This window comes from Condylura cristata, unplaced genomic scaffold, assembly GCF_000260355.1.
Source record: "Condylura cristata isolate star-nosed mole 26May11 unplaced genomic scaffold, ConCri1.0 scaffold00023, whole genome shotgun sequence".
NCBI classification, from domain to species: domain Eukaryota; kingdom Metazoa; phylum Chordata; class Mammalia; order Eulipotyphla; family Talpidae; genus Condylura; species Condylura cristata.
Genome location: NW_004567124.1, coordinates 19,384,709 through 19,404,522, shown reverse-complemented (window position 1 = coordinate 19,404,522; position 19,814 = coordinate 19,384,709). Strand labels below are relative to the sequence as shown.

The following is a 19,814-nucleotide window of genomic DNA, read 5'->3' as shown; positions in this document are numbered from 1 at the left end:
CCACTGCGCCACCAGGGAGGGCCCTAAAGAGCTTATTTTTATGGGTTTATTTATTTATGCATACATGAACTGGGTACAGGATAGAGTTGTGGAGGGTAAGAGGAGCCAGTAGTGACAGAGTGGGGAACAGAGCAGGCAGATTGACTGAAATACACTGCTGAGGGGAGCAATGGGCTTGACAGGAGAGGTTTGCTGTGCTATGTGGTCACTTCCTGGTCTGGGGATCGAACTCAGGCCACAGTGGCTGCTGTTAGCTTCATAGTGCCACCATGGAGGGCACTAGAGAGCTCATCTTACTCATTTTTGTTTCCTTAGTATTAAAATTGGCACAGGTAGAGCCTCATCAATGTGTAAAAAACATAAGACGTGAGAGTTTTCTTCAGATTTCTCAGGGGCTGTCTTGTCTTTACATATACCTGGGGAACAGAATACAGACCAAAGAGTAGAAGTTGTGGGAAGACAGACCTTAGTTTTATTTTGTTTTTGTTTTTGTTTTTAGTAACAGTAATAGTAGCTCATTGTGACATGATTACCCAGTTGTTTGCCTTCCATCTCTAGCCAAGAATTGCTATTAGAGGCAGCTGATGGAGTCTATAAGCAGATGCATAGGACGAGGGAGGCACTTATATGCATGAGGCAGGCTGACCATCATGTAACTGGGAATGTGGGAACTCTGTGGACTCCAGCCTATTGTTGCTGTGCAAGAATATAGATTTAGTATTACCAGATCTTTTGGTTTTCAAGGGAAAGTAGTAATCCAGATTTTATATAACATTTCCAATTTGAAAAATATCACACAGGTTAAGAAAGCATCACTGTGGCTGCATGTGAACGGGGGATTGCCCTTTACATCTTTTGTGTGACATGTACAGTAGAGAAGATTAAAGTCTCAGGTATGAGGACGCATCTCCTGGAGGTTGATCAGGTGCTCTCTTTAGGCTCAGAAACACACTCTGTCTTATCCAACTTCAGGCCTTTAGCCATCCTGTTTTTGCAGCAAGGAAACTGTGGCTCAGGTCTTTCCCATTCCTGTTCTTCCCCAGGACACCCTGTCTTTTTAGTGCCCCTCTAGCACGTCCAGCTCTGATGTCTCCTGCATTTGGTCACTGCCCACTGGTGTGACTGTTTTACCTACTTAGTGGGGCTGTAAGTTTCTCAAAGCAAAGGATTCTATTTCATGTCTCCTGTGATTTGGGGAATGCTATGGAACACTTACTAGGTGCTCAATAAGAATAATTGGTTGACTGTTGCTAGAATCATCTTACTAGTTGTTTTTGGTGGGAAAGGTAGTAGAGAGAAGGTCACCAAGTCTTGAGTGAAGGAATTTGAAGTTAAATGAGGGGCTGTCTTTCAGAGATTAAATACACATCCTCTATCAACTGATGACCTGCTGATTTTGGAGATTTTATGAGGAAAATGATGCCCAATTGTGTTTTTCCAGACACAAGCATTTCCATTCTTCCCCACCAAAGATGCAACAAAATAACCAATTATTTGTGCCCTGGTTTAGATTCATTAATTAGAGGTAGGTTCTGATCATAACTATTTTATGGCATTAGTAGTGACCTCTTACAAAAACTGTACAGAAGAAAAAATTTAGACTGGTTAGACTGGTTATACTGATCTATTTTCTATTCCCTCCCTATTATTTGAAACACATTTTGTATGTTTTAGAAATTTCTTTTCTCCCACATCTGTGAAACAAAATAAAATATAAATGGTTCCTAGTCATTTGCGATAATGGTATTGGGTACACTTTGGAAACTGGAGTTCACTAATTGTAAGCTCAGTTCCCAAATATCAATTTAACAAACTTTCTCACTTGTTGGTGAAGGTGTGAGTAATCATAAAGTACCAAAAATAATAGGTTTTTCCCTGTTCCTTATAGCATTTGCCCCACAATTGTTTATTTAGCTGAGTTTCCCTGCTGTTTTGTTATGAAGACAAGGAACTGAGCAATTTACTGAACAAACATTTATTGAACCCCCTGTTATGTGCCAGCTGTACTTTAACTACTTCAGGTACAATACTGAAGACATAAGACAAAGCCCTTGCTTCCCCAAAGCTTACTTTCTGGAGATAATCACAAATTAATAGATAACTGAACATGGAAAAAAGTAAACTGGGCAAGTATGAATGTTGGCAGGATGGAGAGAGTGTGTGAGGGAGCTAATCTAAGCTGGAGTTGTGACATCTCAAAGCTGTGACATCTGAGTCTAGAGAGCCCAACCATGTTACAATCATAGGAAAAAAACCACTAGACCAATAAAACTGCTAGTTCAATGGGTCTAAAACAGAAGCCCACATGGTGGACTGGAGGCCTAGCAAGGAAGTGAGACAAAATGAAGTTGAGAGCTAGCAACCAGACTCATTATAGAGTTAAATTATTTAATAACTTTTGCAATGTAAATGTGCATGACCATGATCACTGGGATATCAGAATTGGTGTCATAATTTTAGGATAATATTCAATATACTAATATTCTCTAAGATTAGATAAGATCGATATTTCCAGGTCTATGTGACATATCGTACTGTGGAGCATCAGATTTCCCATGGATAGGGTAGGATACTAGCAGTACTGCAGGAAAATGACATCTGGTATTATAGTCTTAAATTGAATTTGCCTTAGAAGTAATCATGCATGCAATGAGCATAGTTAGAAACAACTTCCTTCACCCTATAATATAATAATTGCTCTCAAGGATTATAAGAGCTTATAGACATGGAGCATCCAATTTTACCACTAACTAGTCAGGGAAGAAAGCTGTTCTGGACAAAGTTTCGGGTTTTCTTGGATTTCTTGGTATCTGTACAACAGAGACCTGCTAAGTTGCCAACACATAACAAACCAGAACCCTTATCCAGAGAGCATGTGTGATACCCAGCCAACACAGCACTGTTTCCCCTCCCAAAGGGTGGTCTCCAATTCTGTTGTAGCCTTTGGCAAGATTTTTATATCACAATTGAAACCAGATGTCCCTTCTGCCCTTTCTTTCCCTTGTCTGAGTTACTACCGTTCAGGGAGTGTGAGGCATGGCAATCTCTCACGCACCGTCAGAATGCCTAGCAAGAGTGCTCATTAGACATTCTTATTCGGAGAGCTTGCTGTGAAACACTGCCACCGAGAACAGACACCCCAAGTGCCAGATTTGTGAGGTTCTGTTAGACAGAATGTTTCTTGTTTACACATCAAAACACCAGTCTTTAGGTATAACAAAAAAGAAAAGAAAACAAACAAACAAACAAAGACTTCTCTCTGGACAGTTTCTACTTTAGAATATTTAATCCTAAAAATGTCACATTGGGATATGCAATTTGAAAGGAAAAACAAAGCATACGTTCTCTCATTGAGTTTGATGAGAGGACTAGCTCTAAAATATGTGGATTGGCACTGCATTAGCTCTAAAATATATGATGTTGAGAATCTAGAGAATTCAAATTCACTGTGAATTCTTGATTAAAGAGACATGGTAGGCATCGTGATTGCATATAATGTGAGGACTTTGAATCCTGGTGTCAATCAGCTGAAAATTAAATGACAACAGGGAGAGATTTTAAATATACACTGAAAATCATGACACAGGAATTATAGGTATTTCATTAGATGTGATGATGATATGCAGGTTATATAAGAAAATATCCTTGTTTTATAAATCCTAATCACATCTTATTTAAAAGAAGTATTTTAAAATTCTTCAGCAAAATATCAGTTAAAACAAATGTGGCACAAGTGTTAATAACTGTTCCACTTATGAGATGAGTTGATGGAGTATTTTTCTATAGTCCTATATGTTTTATTTGAAAATTTTATAGTTCAAAGTTTAGGAAAAAAATCTCCACACATCAGAGCATAATGCTGATTTGTCAGCTAAATAGCCCTCTTTATGATCACCACAAGTGTTGCTTCACTGTGCCTGGAAATTAGGTGATCCCTTAATCACGGGACAGTACAGTACAAGTGAACTAATACTCTCCATTCCCTGGTTTGGTTTTGTGACTTGGCCTATGATTATAGGCAGTAAAGTAGTTCAAAAGTAAAACTGAACCATATGGAGGCCTAAAGTTAGTATTTTAAACGTTTTGTTGAAACTTAAAAAAAGGAACAATCTTAAACTAGAGTACCACAGTGATTTTTCTTCCTTTCAAAATGTATAGTCTATAACCTAGATTATATCGACTTGTATAAAATTATTGCACTGTCTCAGACACAAACCTACCTGTCATTTTTCTTTCCTATGCAGAGATTTTGAGTTTTTATTGTTAAATCTACTGGTGTGATTTCTGTGTGGTTCTTCAAACAGTGTGCTTTTGCCGATGACCCAGGACAGTACTGTGTTGGTAGGACTTTTTTCTCTTGGGGTGTTTCAATACTCAGACCTTAAAATAAATCATGTTCCCATTTCCACTGAACTTACGATGGAGATGACAAGTTCACATTGCAGTGTGGGCTGATTCACAGGTCCTGGCTACCAAAGAACAAAACAGATTGTTGTGTTTTTATTCCCACCTACTTTTAGAGAACACGTTAGTTCCCTTCTCTTTTATTTTTCACCCACACTTGGTATCAGCAGTTGCAGAGTCAGTAGCAAAGGGAATCTGTTTCCACACTTCAGTAAAGTGTGTGCATTGCTACTGTTTTTTCTGTTTTTAAGATTTATTTATTTATGCATACAGAACTGGGGTACAGCCAGAGGTGCAGGGGCAGTGAGAGGATTCATCAGAGATGGAGTAGGGAGCAGAACAGGCAGATCAAATTAGTACACTGCTAAGGGGAGCAGTGGGTGAGACAGGAGAGGTCTGCTGTGCCATGTGGGTCACCTCAGGGGTGGGAATTGAACTCCTACTAAAGCTGCCGTGGCCAGCCTGCAGTGCTGCATCCCAACCTGGTGTGCCACCAGGAAGGGCCCTATGTCAGTTTTTTTTTTTTCCAAACAGCAGCATATAAATGGATTTTGATATTGAGCTGGGGTTCAAATCCTAACTGTATGATCATCAAAAACAAACACCCTCTGAGCCCCTGTGACATAAAGCATTGTTGAAGGCCCTATGGGGTGAGGTGGTGTGGTAGTGGAAAGATGGCTATAGAAAACCTGGTTTCTGTCTTCAGCAGTTGACCAACTGCAGAGAGTAGAACCAGTTCCTATGGAAAGTATATAACAGGCACAAAGTGATGCCATGAACTGCAAGTGGGCTACAAATTCAGGGTCAAGAGATTGTTTCCAGATGGGGTCATTCTTGTTTCAACAAGTATATAAAATTTAAATGAAGCCTTCAGAAATGGGTAAAATTTTGACTGAAAGAGAAAGGGCAAGAAGCTATTTCTGTGTGGGAGGAACGAGTGTACTAGAAATAAGGAGTATTTGGCAAAAAATGGGTAGTTTGGTTGGAAGGGAGAGTTCTGACTGGGACTGAGTATGGTGAGCACAGGAATTTGGTAAACACTAGGGAAGCAGTAAAGGTTTGGGGGTAGTGATGTGAGAGAGACTGCATTGAGAGCTCAGTCTGGCAGCTCAACTCAGCAACGTAATTGTAGGAAGGAGAGATTAAGAGAGGAATATCATTCACTGAAAAATAGTCCAAATATGAAAGGTGATAAAATTTGAGTCATGAGAGTGGGAATAGAAGGGTGGAATGATTACAAGACACATTGCAAGAGAACTGATTTGATTTGATGACTGAACTAGGTCTTTGAAAGAGAGAAGAGAATTTCACATGAATTTGCATCATTTCCTTGATGTAAGCAGTTAACTGTAAGTTTAAATACCTAGTATGACTCAATTGAGAGCCTTTGAAAGAGAACTTTTAATTCATTATTAATTTATAGGAAAGTTAGCCCCACCCTTATAATTACTAAACATTTACACAAACCCTTAGAATGGTTAGTCACTTCCTCAAGCCTTGGTTGTCTTTTTAACTATCTGCAAGAGTTAAGACAGTGCTGTGGATGGGGAAAATGTGATCTGAAAGTTACTGGCTCATAAGCAAATTGTAAAAGCTCTTGTGAAGTAGTAGCAATAGTCTAGGAGAGAGGAACCTGCACACAGACCCTGAGGAGAGTCACTGAAGATTACATTGAAATGATAGTCATTGCCCTTCAGTACAGAGCAGCTCCAGTTGGTTCTATAAGGAGGGATCTGGGGGTGGGGGAGCGGCGGGATACGCTTTCTGACCTTACGCTCTTCCTCCCATCCCTTGCTGACCCTCTCCCTCTCCAATTGAGATGGCAAGAAACCCACTAGTATAGTCCACATAGGTCAGTCTCCTGGGGCAGAGAGTGGTTTGGAGAAAGGCAGTAAGTTGAACTGGGGTACAGTCAGGGTAGGAGTCATAGCATCCTCTTTACAAAACAGAGCAGTATGTGGGGTGTCAGTGCGTGGCGGGAGTTTGTCAGAGAGTCAAAATAGTAGAGCTGGAAGAATCTCGAGGATTTGCAACCTCATTCTGGAGAAGGGGAGATAGAACCTTAAAGAGATACTTGGGTACAGCGAGTTGTCAGAAAGCTGAGAGGAAATGACAGACCTTTTAATGCTCTGCCCTTCCTCTTTCTAAGGACCAGGTAGTTTCCAGAAATGTTCCAAATTTTTTTCAGACCCACTGCACCAGTTCTACCACCGTTCAGCAGGGGTGAAAATGGTATGGAAGGCTTAGTTGTTATTCAAGGGAAAGAGGAGGCATCTGACTTAGTCATAATCATTGGAGCAGGACATTTCTGCAACTGAAGTTAGCATCATTGTGGATAATCTGGAAAGTGCATGAATGTGTCATCCATGATATACCACAGAGGCCAAAATGTTAGTTAGCATTCTGGTGCTTTCTTGTAATGTTTAAAATTGAAAATATACAGAACAATGTGTATTTGTGAATGTAACATTGGTATCAACTGTATATTTAGTTTTGTATCTTGCTTAGACACTTAGCAATTTGTCATGTGGTAAATTGTTTCAGAATGTTTTAATAGCGTTATCATTTCTTAGTGGATGTAGCTTCATTTTAAAAGTCTCCTTAGTTGGAGTGGTTCTTATTTTCTGCTACATAAATGTGGAATTTGTGCTAATCTCTTGGATACATTTTTATTAATAGAATGGCCAGTACATGCATTTTCACTGGTCCCTTCTGATGGGTCATTGTGGAGAGAATGTGACACCTGACCCGTTTGGCTTCTGCCACTTTCTGGATGTGGCAGAACATGTCACTTCACTCTGAGAACTCAGTGTCTGGTCAGTTAATCAGGGATTACCCTCCCTCTCCCCCAACATGAGAAGGCTCTGCAGTGGTGCCTGTAAAGCCTGATACAGAAGGAGCACTGTCACACATCAGCTCTTTCTCTTGTGGGGAGAGTCAGTTTGCACACACTTTATTACACGTCTGGGTATGTCAAATGAAGTGAAACACACACACACATACACGTGCGCACACGCGCAATTGTATTCACCATTAAGAAAAAAGTAAAACTGCCTTGAGAAGAGAGACCAAGTTAGAGAATAAAGAATTCTTTCAGTGCAAGAGAGACTTTTGTAAAAGCTAAGGTATTGAAACTGAAGACAGAAATACAAGTGCTCAATGCCTGTACTCCTTTTATTAATGTAAATTTTTAAAAATATATTCATGATATCATCCTTCATTGTTGCACAGTGTATGGCTTCCCTGTGAAAATTCCCACCACCCACTCACCCGTGCACCATCACCAGAGTCCCTTGTGCTCTTCCCACTCCTGTCCTGGTCCTTCTCCCTCCTTCCCCCTCCTTCCACCCTACAGAATGTCTCTCATCTATAGTTGCCTGATGATTTTAATTTTTACTTTATTATACTTTTTTTTCCTGATTCCCTTTTAATTTTCTCTATATTCCTCCAATAAGTGAGACCATTTGATATTTCTTTCTGGCTTATTTTGTCAGGTTTTTCTTTGTGCTGGGTTGTCCAGTAACAATTTTTTTTTAAGATTTATTTATTTATTCGTACAAAACTGGGGTACAGGCCAGAGATGCGGAGGGTGAGCGGATTCACCAGAGACAGAGCGGGAAGCAGCACAGGCAGATCGATGAAGTACACTGCTGAGGGGAGCAGCGGGCAGGTTAGGTGAGGTCTGCCCGCCATGTGGTCAATCGAACTCATGTAGAAGTGGCTTTAGTTTCTTAGTGCAGTGTTTTAACCCACTGCGTCACCAGGGAGGGCCTGTCCAGTAACCATTTTTAACCTTGTAACCCACCCGCTTCCTTCCCCAGTGCTCATCTTCAAACTCTACCAGCGGGCAAAGCATGTGTACAGCGAGGCTGCACGGGTTCTTCGATTTAAGAAGATCTGTGAGGAAGCTCCTGAGAACGTGGTCCAGCTACTGGGAGAGTTAATGAACCAGAGTCACGTGAGCTGCCGGGACCTGTACGAATGCAGCTGCCCTGAATTGGACCAGTTGGTGGACATCTGCCGGTGAGGCTGAGGGCGCAGCCTGGCAGAGGCCGGGGATGCCACCAAAGGAACTGTTTAAATTAATGCAAAAACAATCTCCACCTTTTCATCTTCTTCCACACAAACGAAGATCTTTTTCACTCCCTCTATGAGTAGTCATCTAAAACACAGGGCTCAACTTGCTCCCTCATGATTATCTGTAGCCTCCATCCTAACTTTGAGGCTTTAGGTCTGAAGTCAGGTCACAACACAGTAAGAAGACTTATCTTTGGATGATTAGGCATTTCAGAGAGGTTGCTTTTCTCAGGCATGGGCCTGTTGTTACTTTCTCATGGTATTTCAGTCAATGCTGTGCACTCCACTGTGGTTTTGCCTGCATTTTCTATTAGTTTAGTTTTTTATTCAAAAGAAGGATGTGGAAAGAGACCTCACATCTGGGTTGCTGAAGGATTTGTGTAGAGGGCCAGGATTTCTTGCCTTTTAGGTTTCGGTTAGACAACTTGGGAAACAGGGACTGAAGAAAGTCCATTTCTAAATGTCTGTTGAAACAGAAATGTAAAGAGGGAAACTCTTTCACAAAGCCTGAGAACAACATATAATTGCTAGAGAATGAGGATAATAAGTAGAATGGCCCCTTTACCCAGAGGGATATCAGTGACCTTGGGAGAACTGAAAGGGAAATTGGGAGACCTCTCAAATGGTTAGATGTTATTTCCACTGTCAGAAGATAATACAGAATGCATGCAAATAATAATGAAAATATAATTAACCACTTGGCGCCTGTGGCTTGCCTCACTCATTGCCACACTTCCAGCCTGAGAAGTTTAAACCAAGCAGCTCCAGTGATCACAAATGGCAATTGCAACCCAACTTGTTGAGATACTGGAACATAGCACTGATGAGAATCACTATGCTGACGTCAGTGTTTGCTCACTAATTGCCAAAAAACGTTCTGGAGCTTGTTTCATTATAAATGCTCTTTTCTGAAAATATCAACTGCCCAGTTAATGGAAGGGACAAATATTGTTCAGTTCTGGAAAAAAGAGGAAGTGGAATGATTTTTACAGAATTCAGGAAGAAGCATCTTTGCCTGGAAGGTAGCGGGTTTAATTCCTCCTGCAAAGTGGAGAGACATTTGCCAGTCTCCTGGAATTCTCTAAAGAATTTTCTCCTACGGGATGATCAACCTGATCTTGAGCTTAAGGAGCTGATACTCTTATAAGGAAAGAGAGAAAGATTATTAAAAAAAAAAAAATGGTAGTGATAAGTGCAATGGAAAAAAAAAAAAAAAAAGGAACAGAGAATACCAGGGCTGGGTGGGAAATCTTTATATACAGTGGTCAAAGAAGGCCTCTCTGAGATGAGATCTGAGCAGAGACCTAAGGAAGTGAAGAAATGGGAACAGCAAGTGCATAGGTCCTGAGGTGGGTATGTGGCTGTCACTGGTGAGAAATAGTAAGCTGACAGGTGTTGTGAGGGGGCAGTGAAAAGAAAGCGTGAGGAGGTAGGTTGGGTAGCAGGCGCCTCCTGGGCTCTGGAGGCCGTTAGAAGATTCTGTCTGTGGGTAAGAAAGGTGGTAATAGATGTCTGAATGATCTGATGCAGGCTGTGGTTTGAAAGAAGATTCCAGACAATTTGTTTGGGTAAAAAAGGAATCAAAATGACACCTGTGTTTTGGCCTGAGTAAATTTCCTTGTTTCTATAAAAGTCACATTTTTGGAAGCCAGACTTTACTTTTCTGGATCGGAGTTATCATAAGAAATGAGAGCAAGAGCAGACCGTTTTACTAAGAGAAGGCATTGAAGATTGAGTGACTGGAAAAAGTTAGAATAATGAGGCAATGGGAAAGCTTAGCTCCCAAAACAACATTTTCCCCTTTGTTATACTCAGATGTGATTATGTTTGAATGTTTTTTTTGTTCCCTCTTTTTTAAAACCTTTTTTCCTCTCCTAGCTCTAAAGCTTTAATGACTGGAGGTTTTGTTACCATAGTTTTAAGTATGTGAACGTAGAAAAGCCATATCGAGGAGAGAAGCTGTGTGTAGCGTGGGATTAAAAACTGGATTGAAAGTTAAAAAGGTTGAGTTCTAGTTGTGCTTCTTTTCATCCTGAGTTCTGTAATTTTGGACTGTTGCCTTGCTTTATGATCTCCAGTGTCTATATGTTGAAAAATGTGGTTCCAGAGATATATCTAGTGGTTGTGTCTTAAAGGGTTTAGAAGAGTAACTTTTATTTATTTTTCATTTATTTGTTTTGGAAACTCCTTTCTTAGTGGCAAAGTGCTTCTGCCTGACCAATTTTTATCTGCTTATTGCTTTTCTGAGGGAAATTTAGTTGTATCTAGTATAGAGATCCATTCCCTTTTTAGTGGTGGTTCTTGTTTGGAAAGCCAATTGCAAAGTATCAAAATTAAGTTCTACTTATTCCATAGCCGTATAGGGACCAAGTTTCCTACACTGAAAGCTTATCTTTCAGCACATGAAAAATACTGGCCAGAACTATTAAGCTTCTTATATAATTATTTCTTTGCTGTCACTGTGACAGAAGATAACTTTCTCCCAATATTCTGAGAATGCAGTCATTGATGTCAGTCCTTTTTTTTTTTTTTTCAGTCAACAAATACTTTGCAGTGGGTATTTGTATCCCATGTGAAATTGAAGTCTAAACTCCACTTTCAAAAGCTCTGGCACTTTCTTTTATGTGAGTGTATAAGGAAGTAGGAGGACTACAGAAGAATGCAACACAGTGGTAATGCGGGATGGATAAAAAATGGGAAGAGGAAGACAGACAGCAGAAGAGCCGGAGAGCGTAACTGTGGGGAAAGTTCAAGTGAAAAGTGGAGATACTTTTAAGCTCCTTTCCTTCTAGAGCTTTATGACTACCTCCCTGGTCTTGGCAGAGGAAGGGTTAAGTGTGCTGGGAAGGGTTCTATCAAGGCCCACTATGGACCATGGGTATCATCAACTCAAATTCTGGTAGTAGAGTATTAATTTGTGTACCAGTCACCAGCACCTCCATACTTCCCTGTCCCCTTGAAAAATGTTAGTGGGGAGGCTATGACTAAGATTTGGCAGTCGGAGAAGGTCCCTTGCTTTAGGGAGAACAGAAGCGACAGGAAGAAAACTGACAAGGTTTTAAGAACTTGTAAAACTGTAAAGACAAACTTCAGATTATTCACCCTCATCCACTTATGGCACTTTAAAATTCCTTTAATTTTCCTAATGGACTGCTTGCAAACTATTTTCATGAAAAGAGAGCTGATTGAGTGAGTGAAAACGATTATGCCACCTAGAATACTCAGGGCATTATCAAGAAGCTAAAATCTTAAACGTGATTGAGGTGGACTATAGTAAAAAGGTCTCTATAGGTAGCTTGCCCACAGGACAACTTACAAGAAACAACTTTATGACCCAAGGGGAGAAAAAGGGATAGAAGGAAGAGAATAGAATAAATATGCTTGATGATTTTTCATTTGAGCCTTTCACTGTCTTTCAAGAGAAAATCAATTTAGAATCCAAAGAAAAGGCCAGGGAGGGAGAAGGAAACTACCCTTATACAGTTAGATTGTTTACTTTCTTTTTAAAGTTAAATTAATTTTAGAAAACTTCAACCACGTGAAACAAAGTATAATGGTGAATGGAAAATATGAAGTTTGCCCAATTATAAATAACTCTTTTAAATGAACAAAATGTAAATTTTAAGAAATGACTAAAATATAAAGGAGAAATTAGTTATGAAGACAAAACAATTTTGAAATCAAATCAATTATATGTGAGAAAGCTCATTTGTTATCAATTTCCCTGATTATAGCTGCGAATAAAATAGCTAACGCCTTTTATTTTCATTTTGACACTTGTTGAAATTAGAGAGGATTCACTGCTGTGTGGGTAAAAAAGAGGAAAACTGGACGAAAAGTTAGAAAAACAGTTTTAGTTTAGCCTGACAGAACTTATTGTCAAAGCTATTAAGATGACAAAATTTAATAGCGCAACAAAGGTTACAAAAGTTAATTTGCTGTCTTCCTCAGAAGTCTTTCCACAGCTTCACTCAGTGGCCATGCTTCTCAGCACAGCTTCTCATACCCATTCTCTTGAACATATCAGAATTGTAAGAATGAAATACATATTCATATGTCTGTGGCTTACCTCCATGATCTTAAGTGCTAATCTTTACATCTTGATTGTAAAGAGAGCTATTTCAGCCTCCCTCAGGGACTCTCTTCTCATTAGGCTTATTATCCTCCTCAACTTCACCTCTCTCTAGCTATCTATTGATTGATCTACCATCCGTCCATCCATTCATCCATCCTTTCATCCATACCCAAATCTACCTGTTTATTGGAACCAAACCAACTGATATTCAATGTCCTTTATTGTCTTACATTTCTTAAACATACTTCTAATCATCTTACACTTTCTCATTTAAACTGTATTTGTAGTCTGTTGTTTTTTGCCTTTATCTAAAGCAATATATAAGTGATTTTAAACTGGCTATAAGAATGATAGAAGTTATTCGAAAGGATTTGTTTTCCTGAGGTTTTAGTCAGATGATTATAGACTTTAGAAGTTAGACATCATATTACTGGCTGCTTATATTTATATACAGTGTGTATACTGTTCCTCAGTAAATTTGACTTTAAAAATTAACCATTTATTTACATTTTATTTAAGAGATATTTTATAACTTGGCAAACATTCTTTTCCCTTCATTGTTAAAAAATATTTATCAAAGTTTTCTAACTTTAATGTTTGATGTTTTTATAATATCAAAGAGCCTGAGGATATATTTTGATCTTAAAACAAAATATGATATCCAGCAACCATTTTTTAAAGTCTACCAAATATTTGGAATTGTGTTGGCCTGGGATTAGAGAGATAGCTATCACCTGTCCCTCACTTAAGAATTCCAGAAATAATTTATTTATTATCCATCTGTATAAAATATAAAATGTACTTATTTTGAAATAAATAAAATTGAATTTTGAAAAACAAGGAAAAATCCCTTGCTTTCCTTTGTAGCAAGTTTGGGTCTTACTGGATCTCCCCTTCACCCTTATCCTCGTTGTCCTATGCCTTGTACCTTAAGCAAGTATTTTAAGACATTTTAGGTAGGCTTTATTCTCTCAGAATTTGTTTTAAAATTTATTTATGAGTACAAGAACTGGGGTGTAGGCCAGAGATGCAGGAGAGTGGTGAGAGGATTCATAAGAGACAGAGTGGGAAGCAGAACAGGCAGATGTACTGAAATACACTGCTGAATGGAGCAATGGGCGAGGCAGGAGAGGTCTGCTGTGCCGTGTGGGTCACCTCCCTGACGGGGTATCGAACTCATGCTGCAGTGGCTGTGAATAGCTTTATAGTGCTGTGTTTTAACCCCATGTGCCACCAGGGAGGTCCCTCTCACAGAATTTCTAATGCATATGCCAAACTGCATACTAAACTCCTGTGAGGAATCATTGGCGATAGGACCCTTCTCCCTTTCTGAGTGTGTGCAGCTGAAAAGGCTGCTAACCATTTGCTAGGGTAGCCTCCTAGTTTGTGATCGCAAGTGTTATTGACTCAGGAGCAGGAGGTTATTTATAATAACATCATTCTCTATTTGGGAAATCTGAGTCCTTATAATTTCAGTCCATGTGGTTGATGCAATCCAGTCCATTCTCATCTGTAGTAGGCAGGGTGGTGACAGACAGCTTTGGAGACTCACAAGTGAATGTATTTACCTAGAAAGATTTCTGGCTTCTGCTCTCTGGAAACTGGCAGGCTACTCAGGAAAATAGACCCTCTGGCACAATTCCTATGGGTTTTTCAGCCAGTTAGAAATAACACTCTCACTTTGCTTTAGGTTCAGTTTTGAAACTACAGCTTTCAAAAACTGTTCAAATGAGAAAGTGTAAGAAAATATGCCTAGAAATCCATTGAAGACCATAAAAGAATTGGTTGACTTGGATTCAGCAAAATGGCAGTTTGGGTTTTAGAAAATCGAGTCAGAAGGTATATTGTTATTCTCTTGACACTGCCGTGGTTGGCTCGGATGCCCGGATTTTAGGGTCTTTCAGAGATGATTCAGTGATACATCCATTTTTCTCAGCATCTCTTATATGGCAGGAGTGTTTGATATGACTATATATGAAAATTTTTATATTCAATCACCAAAGTGCAATCTGCCACTTTGGCAACCTTATACCTTAGAATGATCCTAGAATCCCAGTATCAGAGAAACTTGTCAGCTGAGAAGACTCGAGTCTGGGCTCAGTTCAACTATGGGGCCATAAGATGAATTGCTGAGGGACAGGAGGAGATGAGGAATCTTTATTTGCCAGCATTTTTGTTTATTCCTTTAACATCTATTTTCATTTGAAAAGCACATTTTAATGAATAAAACAGATGATGAAAAGAAATCAATTGAGAAAAATCATTGAGGGGAAAATAAATTACTGTTGTGCAATAATTCTGATGTCCTAGAGTAGGGGTAATATGCTATTGATATTTTCCAGGAAGTAAAATAGCTCATTTAGATGGGAAAAAAGGACAACATTGTACTAAATTAATTATGGAGTTTTAATCTGCTATAAATTTGGAGTAAATTTTATTAGGAAGAATTGGAAGTACATGTTAGCTTTTTTTGTCAGAATAAATTGTACTTTTAAAGATGTACGATCCTTGTACTTTGTGTAGGGCCTTTTACTTTGGTACAAATGTTAAGTTTGAAACTGTGCCTGCTTGATTGTGGCTAAAATTACCTCTCGCTGTGTGGTGGTTTATATAGTGGTTTCCATCCTAATCACACTTTTCGTCTGATGGTAAATTCTGAGTCCAGTTGTCAGATGAACTCTCAAAACAGAGGGAAGATGTGTAGGAACCTGTGAAGGCCAACCGCCATCCTCTTGAGGGAAGGTCTGAATAATTTCCATTAGATATTAGACCAACAAGTTGACCTAGAGCTTAATAACATGTTCTTTGTTGACACATTTCTTCAGCATGAGTCTAGTCTGTTTACTCTTGGGGACTGATTTTATGTGAAGTAACCATTCCTTAAGAATAAGGCTTAAGTAGCCACTGGAAGAAGCCCTTACTTATTGAAGAGACTGTGCACTTTAAATTTTGATTTGCCCTCATTTGGACAAAATTCATAATTTGATCATGCTCATGGTCTGCTTTTTTAAAAAAGGTTTATTTATTATGCATACAGAACTGGGGTACAGGCCAGAGGTGCAGGGGCGGTGAGAGGATTCACCAGAGACAGAGTGGGGAGCAGAAGAGGCTGACTGACAAAGTACATTGCTGAGGGGAGCAGCAGTTGGGTCAGGAGACGTCTGCTGTGCCATGTGGTCACCTCCGGGGCTGGCAGGAATCGAACTCATGCGGAAGTGGCTTTAGCTTCTCAATGCTGTGTTTTAACCCCCTCCGCCACCAGGGAGGGCTGGTCTGTTTTCTTTTTGTCTCTCTTCCTATCACCTGTTTGCTGCACAACTCTTTTAAGTGGTGACTTTATGGAATCAAGACAACAGTGGGTTATTGCTAGCCCTCATGAAACAGGCATGTTGCTAACTTTTACTACTGAGAGCCAAAACAAATGCCTAATTTCAGATATAATTAAATTTCAGATAACCTTCTGGAACTGTATAATTTCTTTTTTTCCTCACAGAGATTTCATTTAAACTTAGGTCTAATTTCTTGTATGTTTTCTTAAGATTTGTTTTATGTGCACTAATGCACTTAGAATATATAACATTTGCTTAGAATATTTGACCAAATCAGCTCTATCAATGTAAATCAACAGATCAATTTCAATGCAAGGGAAAACTGCCATATAATTCTTGTGTAATCCAGCATTGAAGGAACTTGTATTTGGAAAGCTTCTTTTTAAATTCTAAACTGCATAAATAAGATTTTTTTACATTTTTATATATCTATTTACATTACTGTTCATTTTATAACAATGTTTACTTCTCTCCTTCTTCTCCTGTCATCACCATAGGTCCCCATATTCCTCCCTCCTTCTGATCCCTCTCTGTCCCCCTCCCCTGCAGGATCTCCCTGGTTTATGATTGTTTTTGTATTGTTTTGTGTTGTAATAACAGTACACTTTCTTCTCCCCTGTCATATGTGGTGCTCTTAAATTCCTCCTATAAGTGAAACCATCGATATTTTTTTTTTCCTAATGACTTATTTCACTGAGCATAATCCCTTAGCTCCATCCATGTTGCTGTGAATGGCATACACCACTATATACCACATCTTCTTGATCTAATCACCTAGTTTTAGGCATTTGGGTTGTTTCCAGGACTTACCTATTGTAAGTAGTGCTATGATAAACACAGGAGTGCATGTATCTTTTTGAATTAATGTTTTTGTGTCCCTAGGAGTAGATTTGTTGGGTTGTATGGTAGCTCCATTTTTAGTAATCTGAGGAATCTCCATACAGCTTTCCACAGTGGTTGTACCAGTTTGCATGCCCACTAGCAATAATAGTGGAGTTTCTTTTCACCGTATCCTCACCAACATTTGTTGTTATTAATTTTTTTCATATGCGTCATTCTCACTGGTGTAAGGTGATATCTCATTGTGGTTTTGATTTGCATTTCCCTGATTATGAGGGATGTTGAACATTTTTTCATGTGCCTGTTGGCCATTTGCAATTCCTTTTTGGAGAAGTGTCTTTTAAGTTCTTCTGCCCATTTTTTGACTGGTAGTTTGTTTTGTTTTTGTTGATTTGAGTGAGCTCCTTGTATAGCTTTGTGATCAGTCCCTTATCCATTGTATGTAATGCAAACATTTTTTTCCCAGTCAGTAGGGTGTCTCTTTATCTTGGTTAATGTCTCTTTTGTTGTGCAGAAGCATTTCAGTTTGAGGCAGTCCCATGTGTTTATCTTTTCCTTCATTTTCTTTGCTTTGGGTGAAGAGTCATTAAAGCTATTGTTGAGAGTTATGTCTTGTAGTGTTGTACCAATATTTCCTTCTATATATTTATGGTTTCAGGTCTGATGCCCAAATCTTTTATCCATTTTGAGTTGATTTTTGTGCATGGTGTGAGGTAGTGGTTTTATTTTTTATTTTATGTTAGTTTTATTTTTTTATTTATGTTAGTCCAGTTTTCCCAGCATCATTTGTTAAACTAACTGTCCCTGTAGAACAGTATCTTTTCTTAATGTCCTAAGATGTTTGACAACAGCCCTCCCTCAACAAAAAAAAACAACACACACACATTTTCTTCTCAGCACTTATTCTATAAGCATTAGGCAAATAACTGCCATTTTCATTTACAGGTTCTAATTTTCTTTTTCTTCATTGTTTTAGGAAGTTTGGGGCTCAAGGGTCACGACTTACTGGAGCAGGATGGGGAGGCTGCACAGTGTCAATAGTACCTGCTGACAAGCTGCCCAACTTCCTAGCAAACGTGCATGAAGCTTATTACCAGAGGAGTGATGGAAGCTTAGCCCCTGAGAAACAGAGTTTGTTTGCTACCAAACCTGGAGGTGGGGCTTTGGTTTTCCTTGAGGCCTAAACAATGTAAAAAATCTCAGAGAAACTATTCAGGACATTTAAGAACTGGCAGGACTTCCTATGCCACAGTAAATTAATCCTTTTTCTGTTTTGTATTATGATGAATGGTTGCTATTATCAAGATGTATTTCCAAAGAAATGGTTGAAAGCACTCTATGCTTCATAATGATTATTTTTCCATCTTAAAATATGTTTTCTATCAATAAGAGCCAAGATTATGCTTGGACAGATCTCTTAAGGATGATTTACTAAGATTTATTGATTTCAAGAGTTTTTTTTTTTAAGACTTTTACAAGATGAATGGTAAGACACTCAATACTGACCTCATGGAATGAACTTGAATTAAACACACTGTTACAATTAAATTATATGCAATAGTCTTAAATACAGTTCATTTCTGCTTTCTCTTCGCATTCATCTTCCTCCAACCTGTAGTCTTCCGTTGATGATAATGATGATGATGACAGTGAAGTCAGAAATTCTTGCTCAATTCGATCTTTACATCGCTATTGAAAAAATTAAAGATTCACAGATTTTCTTCAATGTCAGATATTTGACTGTGAGATTATACCAATTATCAAAAGAGAGGGATCGCTAAGTGTTTTTTCACAAAGATTTATTTAGGGAAAAAACCCCATACTCATTTTTTTTTTAAAGCATTTGGTACCACATAAACAATTGCTTCCTTTTCTTTTGGTCTTGAGCTTTCTCTATCACTGGATAAAGAAATTTAGATGAAGGGCACTGTTAAGTATTTATTCACATCCAGAAGAAACTTCTGATACTTTTTCACTATCCAAAGATAAACACTCTGGAAAGTAACTCAAATTTGTTGAAGGAATTTTGTGTTTTTTTAACCCAATAATCTGAATTGTTTTTAAATGATAATTCTTTGTTTTTAACAATTTTACCATTTTCCACAAAAGATTTGTGATTAGTGTATAATTCTTTGAAGGTATCCAGTTTATTGTTGAAAAGAAACACATGTGCCATTGCTTTCCATTAACACTTTTTTCCTCCATGAGATACCTTCTTTTAATAGGTGAGTACAAATTTCCAGACTGTACTCTGCTTAGGAGGACTTGTTTATTTTAAGCCAGGTAATATTTATCTTTATCCCTGACTTGAAGAAAATCACTATTATTCAGTTAAACCATCACCCAATGCTAGTAGAGAAATATGAGAGATACCAAACTTGTCTGGAGAGGAAAGAGCTAGAACCACTGAAAAAAGCCTCATCCTGAAGACGGAATGTGATCAGGGCACTGAAGAATGAGTAGGATTTGACAATGGGGAGGAAGCCTGAAGATGAACAAAGTATATGAGAACCATGTGATATGGTTTAGAAGGCTCAGTGGGAATACAGGGTTTGCCTTGACATAGAGTTGAGAATACAGATGGCCATACAGATTGGGGCTTGGTTTTGAAGTAATCCAAATCCAGGCAGTATTTAGACCCTGGGCTGCCAAGACACAGACCAGAGGCCACATCTGGTCAGCAGACATACTTAGGTTAGCCCACAAGAGTATTTTAAAATTTGGGGTCCAAATCAAAAGATTTTGCAGAAGACTCTGGATTATTAACTGTGGAGGACTGATAATATTTGGCCTCCATTCCTGAAGGGTGACAGTGAACTGGAGCTGAGTAATGGCTGTGTGTGGTCTAAATATGACAGGGTCTCTGTGCTATTTTCCCTGGTACACAGGCCATTTACCACATGGTCACTAGTCCTTGACTGGCACACTTGCACAGTTGTTTCCTGACATGAAATCAACACTTCTTTGTGCCCATGTCTCTATCAATAGTAGGAAAGAGAGACCAAGGAAAAGAGGGAAAGATTCTGTTTCTTTCTTTCTCTCTTTCTCTCTTTCTCTTTCTCTCTTTCTCTTTCTCTCTTTCTCTCTCT

The 19,814-nt window shown here is 38.8% G+C and overlaps 2 protein-coding genes across 3 annotated transcripts in view; one reads left to right on the top strand and one right to left on the bottom strand.

Annotated features, from left to right (window-relative positions):
* The window catches only part of GALK2 (galactokinase 2), a 110,212-nt gene extending 91,939 nt beyond the window's left edge, over positions 1-18,273 (top strand). The window contains exons 9-10 of one of the 2 annotated variants that reach the window (XM_004687812.2): positions 8,226-8,427; positions 17,702-18,273. In XM_004687812.2, coding sequence (XP_004687869.1) covers positions 8,226-8,427; positions 17,702-17,909 — 410 coding nt within the window. In that variant the 3' untranslated portion in view covers positions 17,910-18,273. The remainder of the gene's footprint in view (positions 1-8,225; positions 8,428-17,701) is intronic. The other variant, XM_004687813.2, reaches the window with a different exon arrangement.
* Positions 18,268-19,814, bottom strand: part of FAM227B (family with sequence similarity 227, member B) — a 151,072-nt gene continuing 149,525 nt past the window's right edge. Inside the window, exon 15 of the mRNA XM_012728766.1 lies at positions 18,268-18,414. Coding sequence (XP_012584220.1) covers positions 18,289-18,414 — 126 coding nt within the window. The 3' untranslated portion in view covers positions 18,268-18,288. The remainder of the gene's footprint in view (positions 18,415-19,814) is intronic.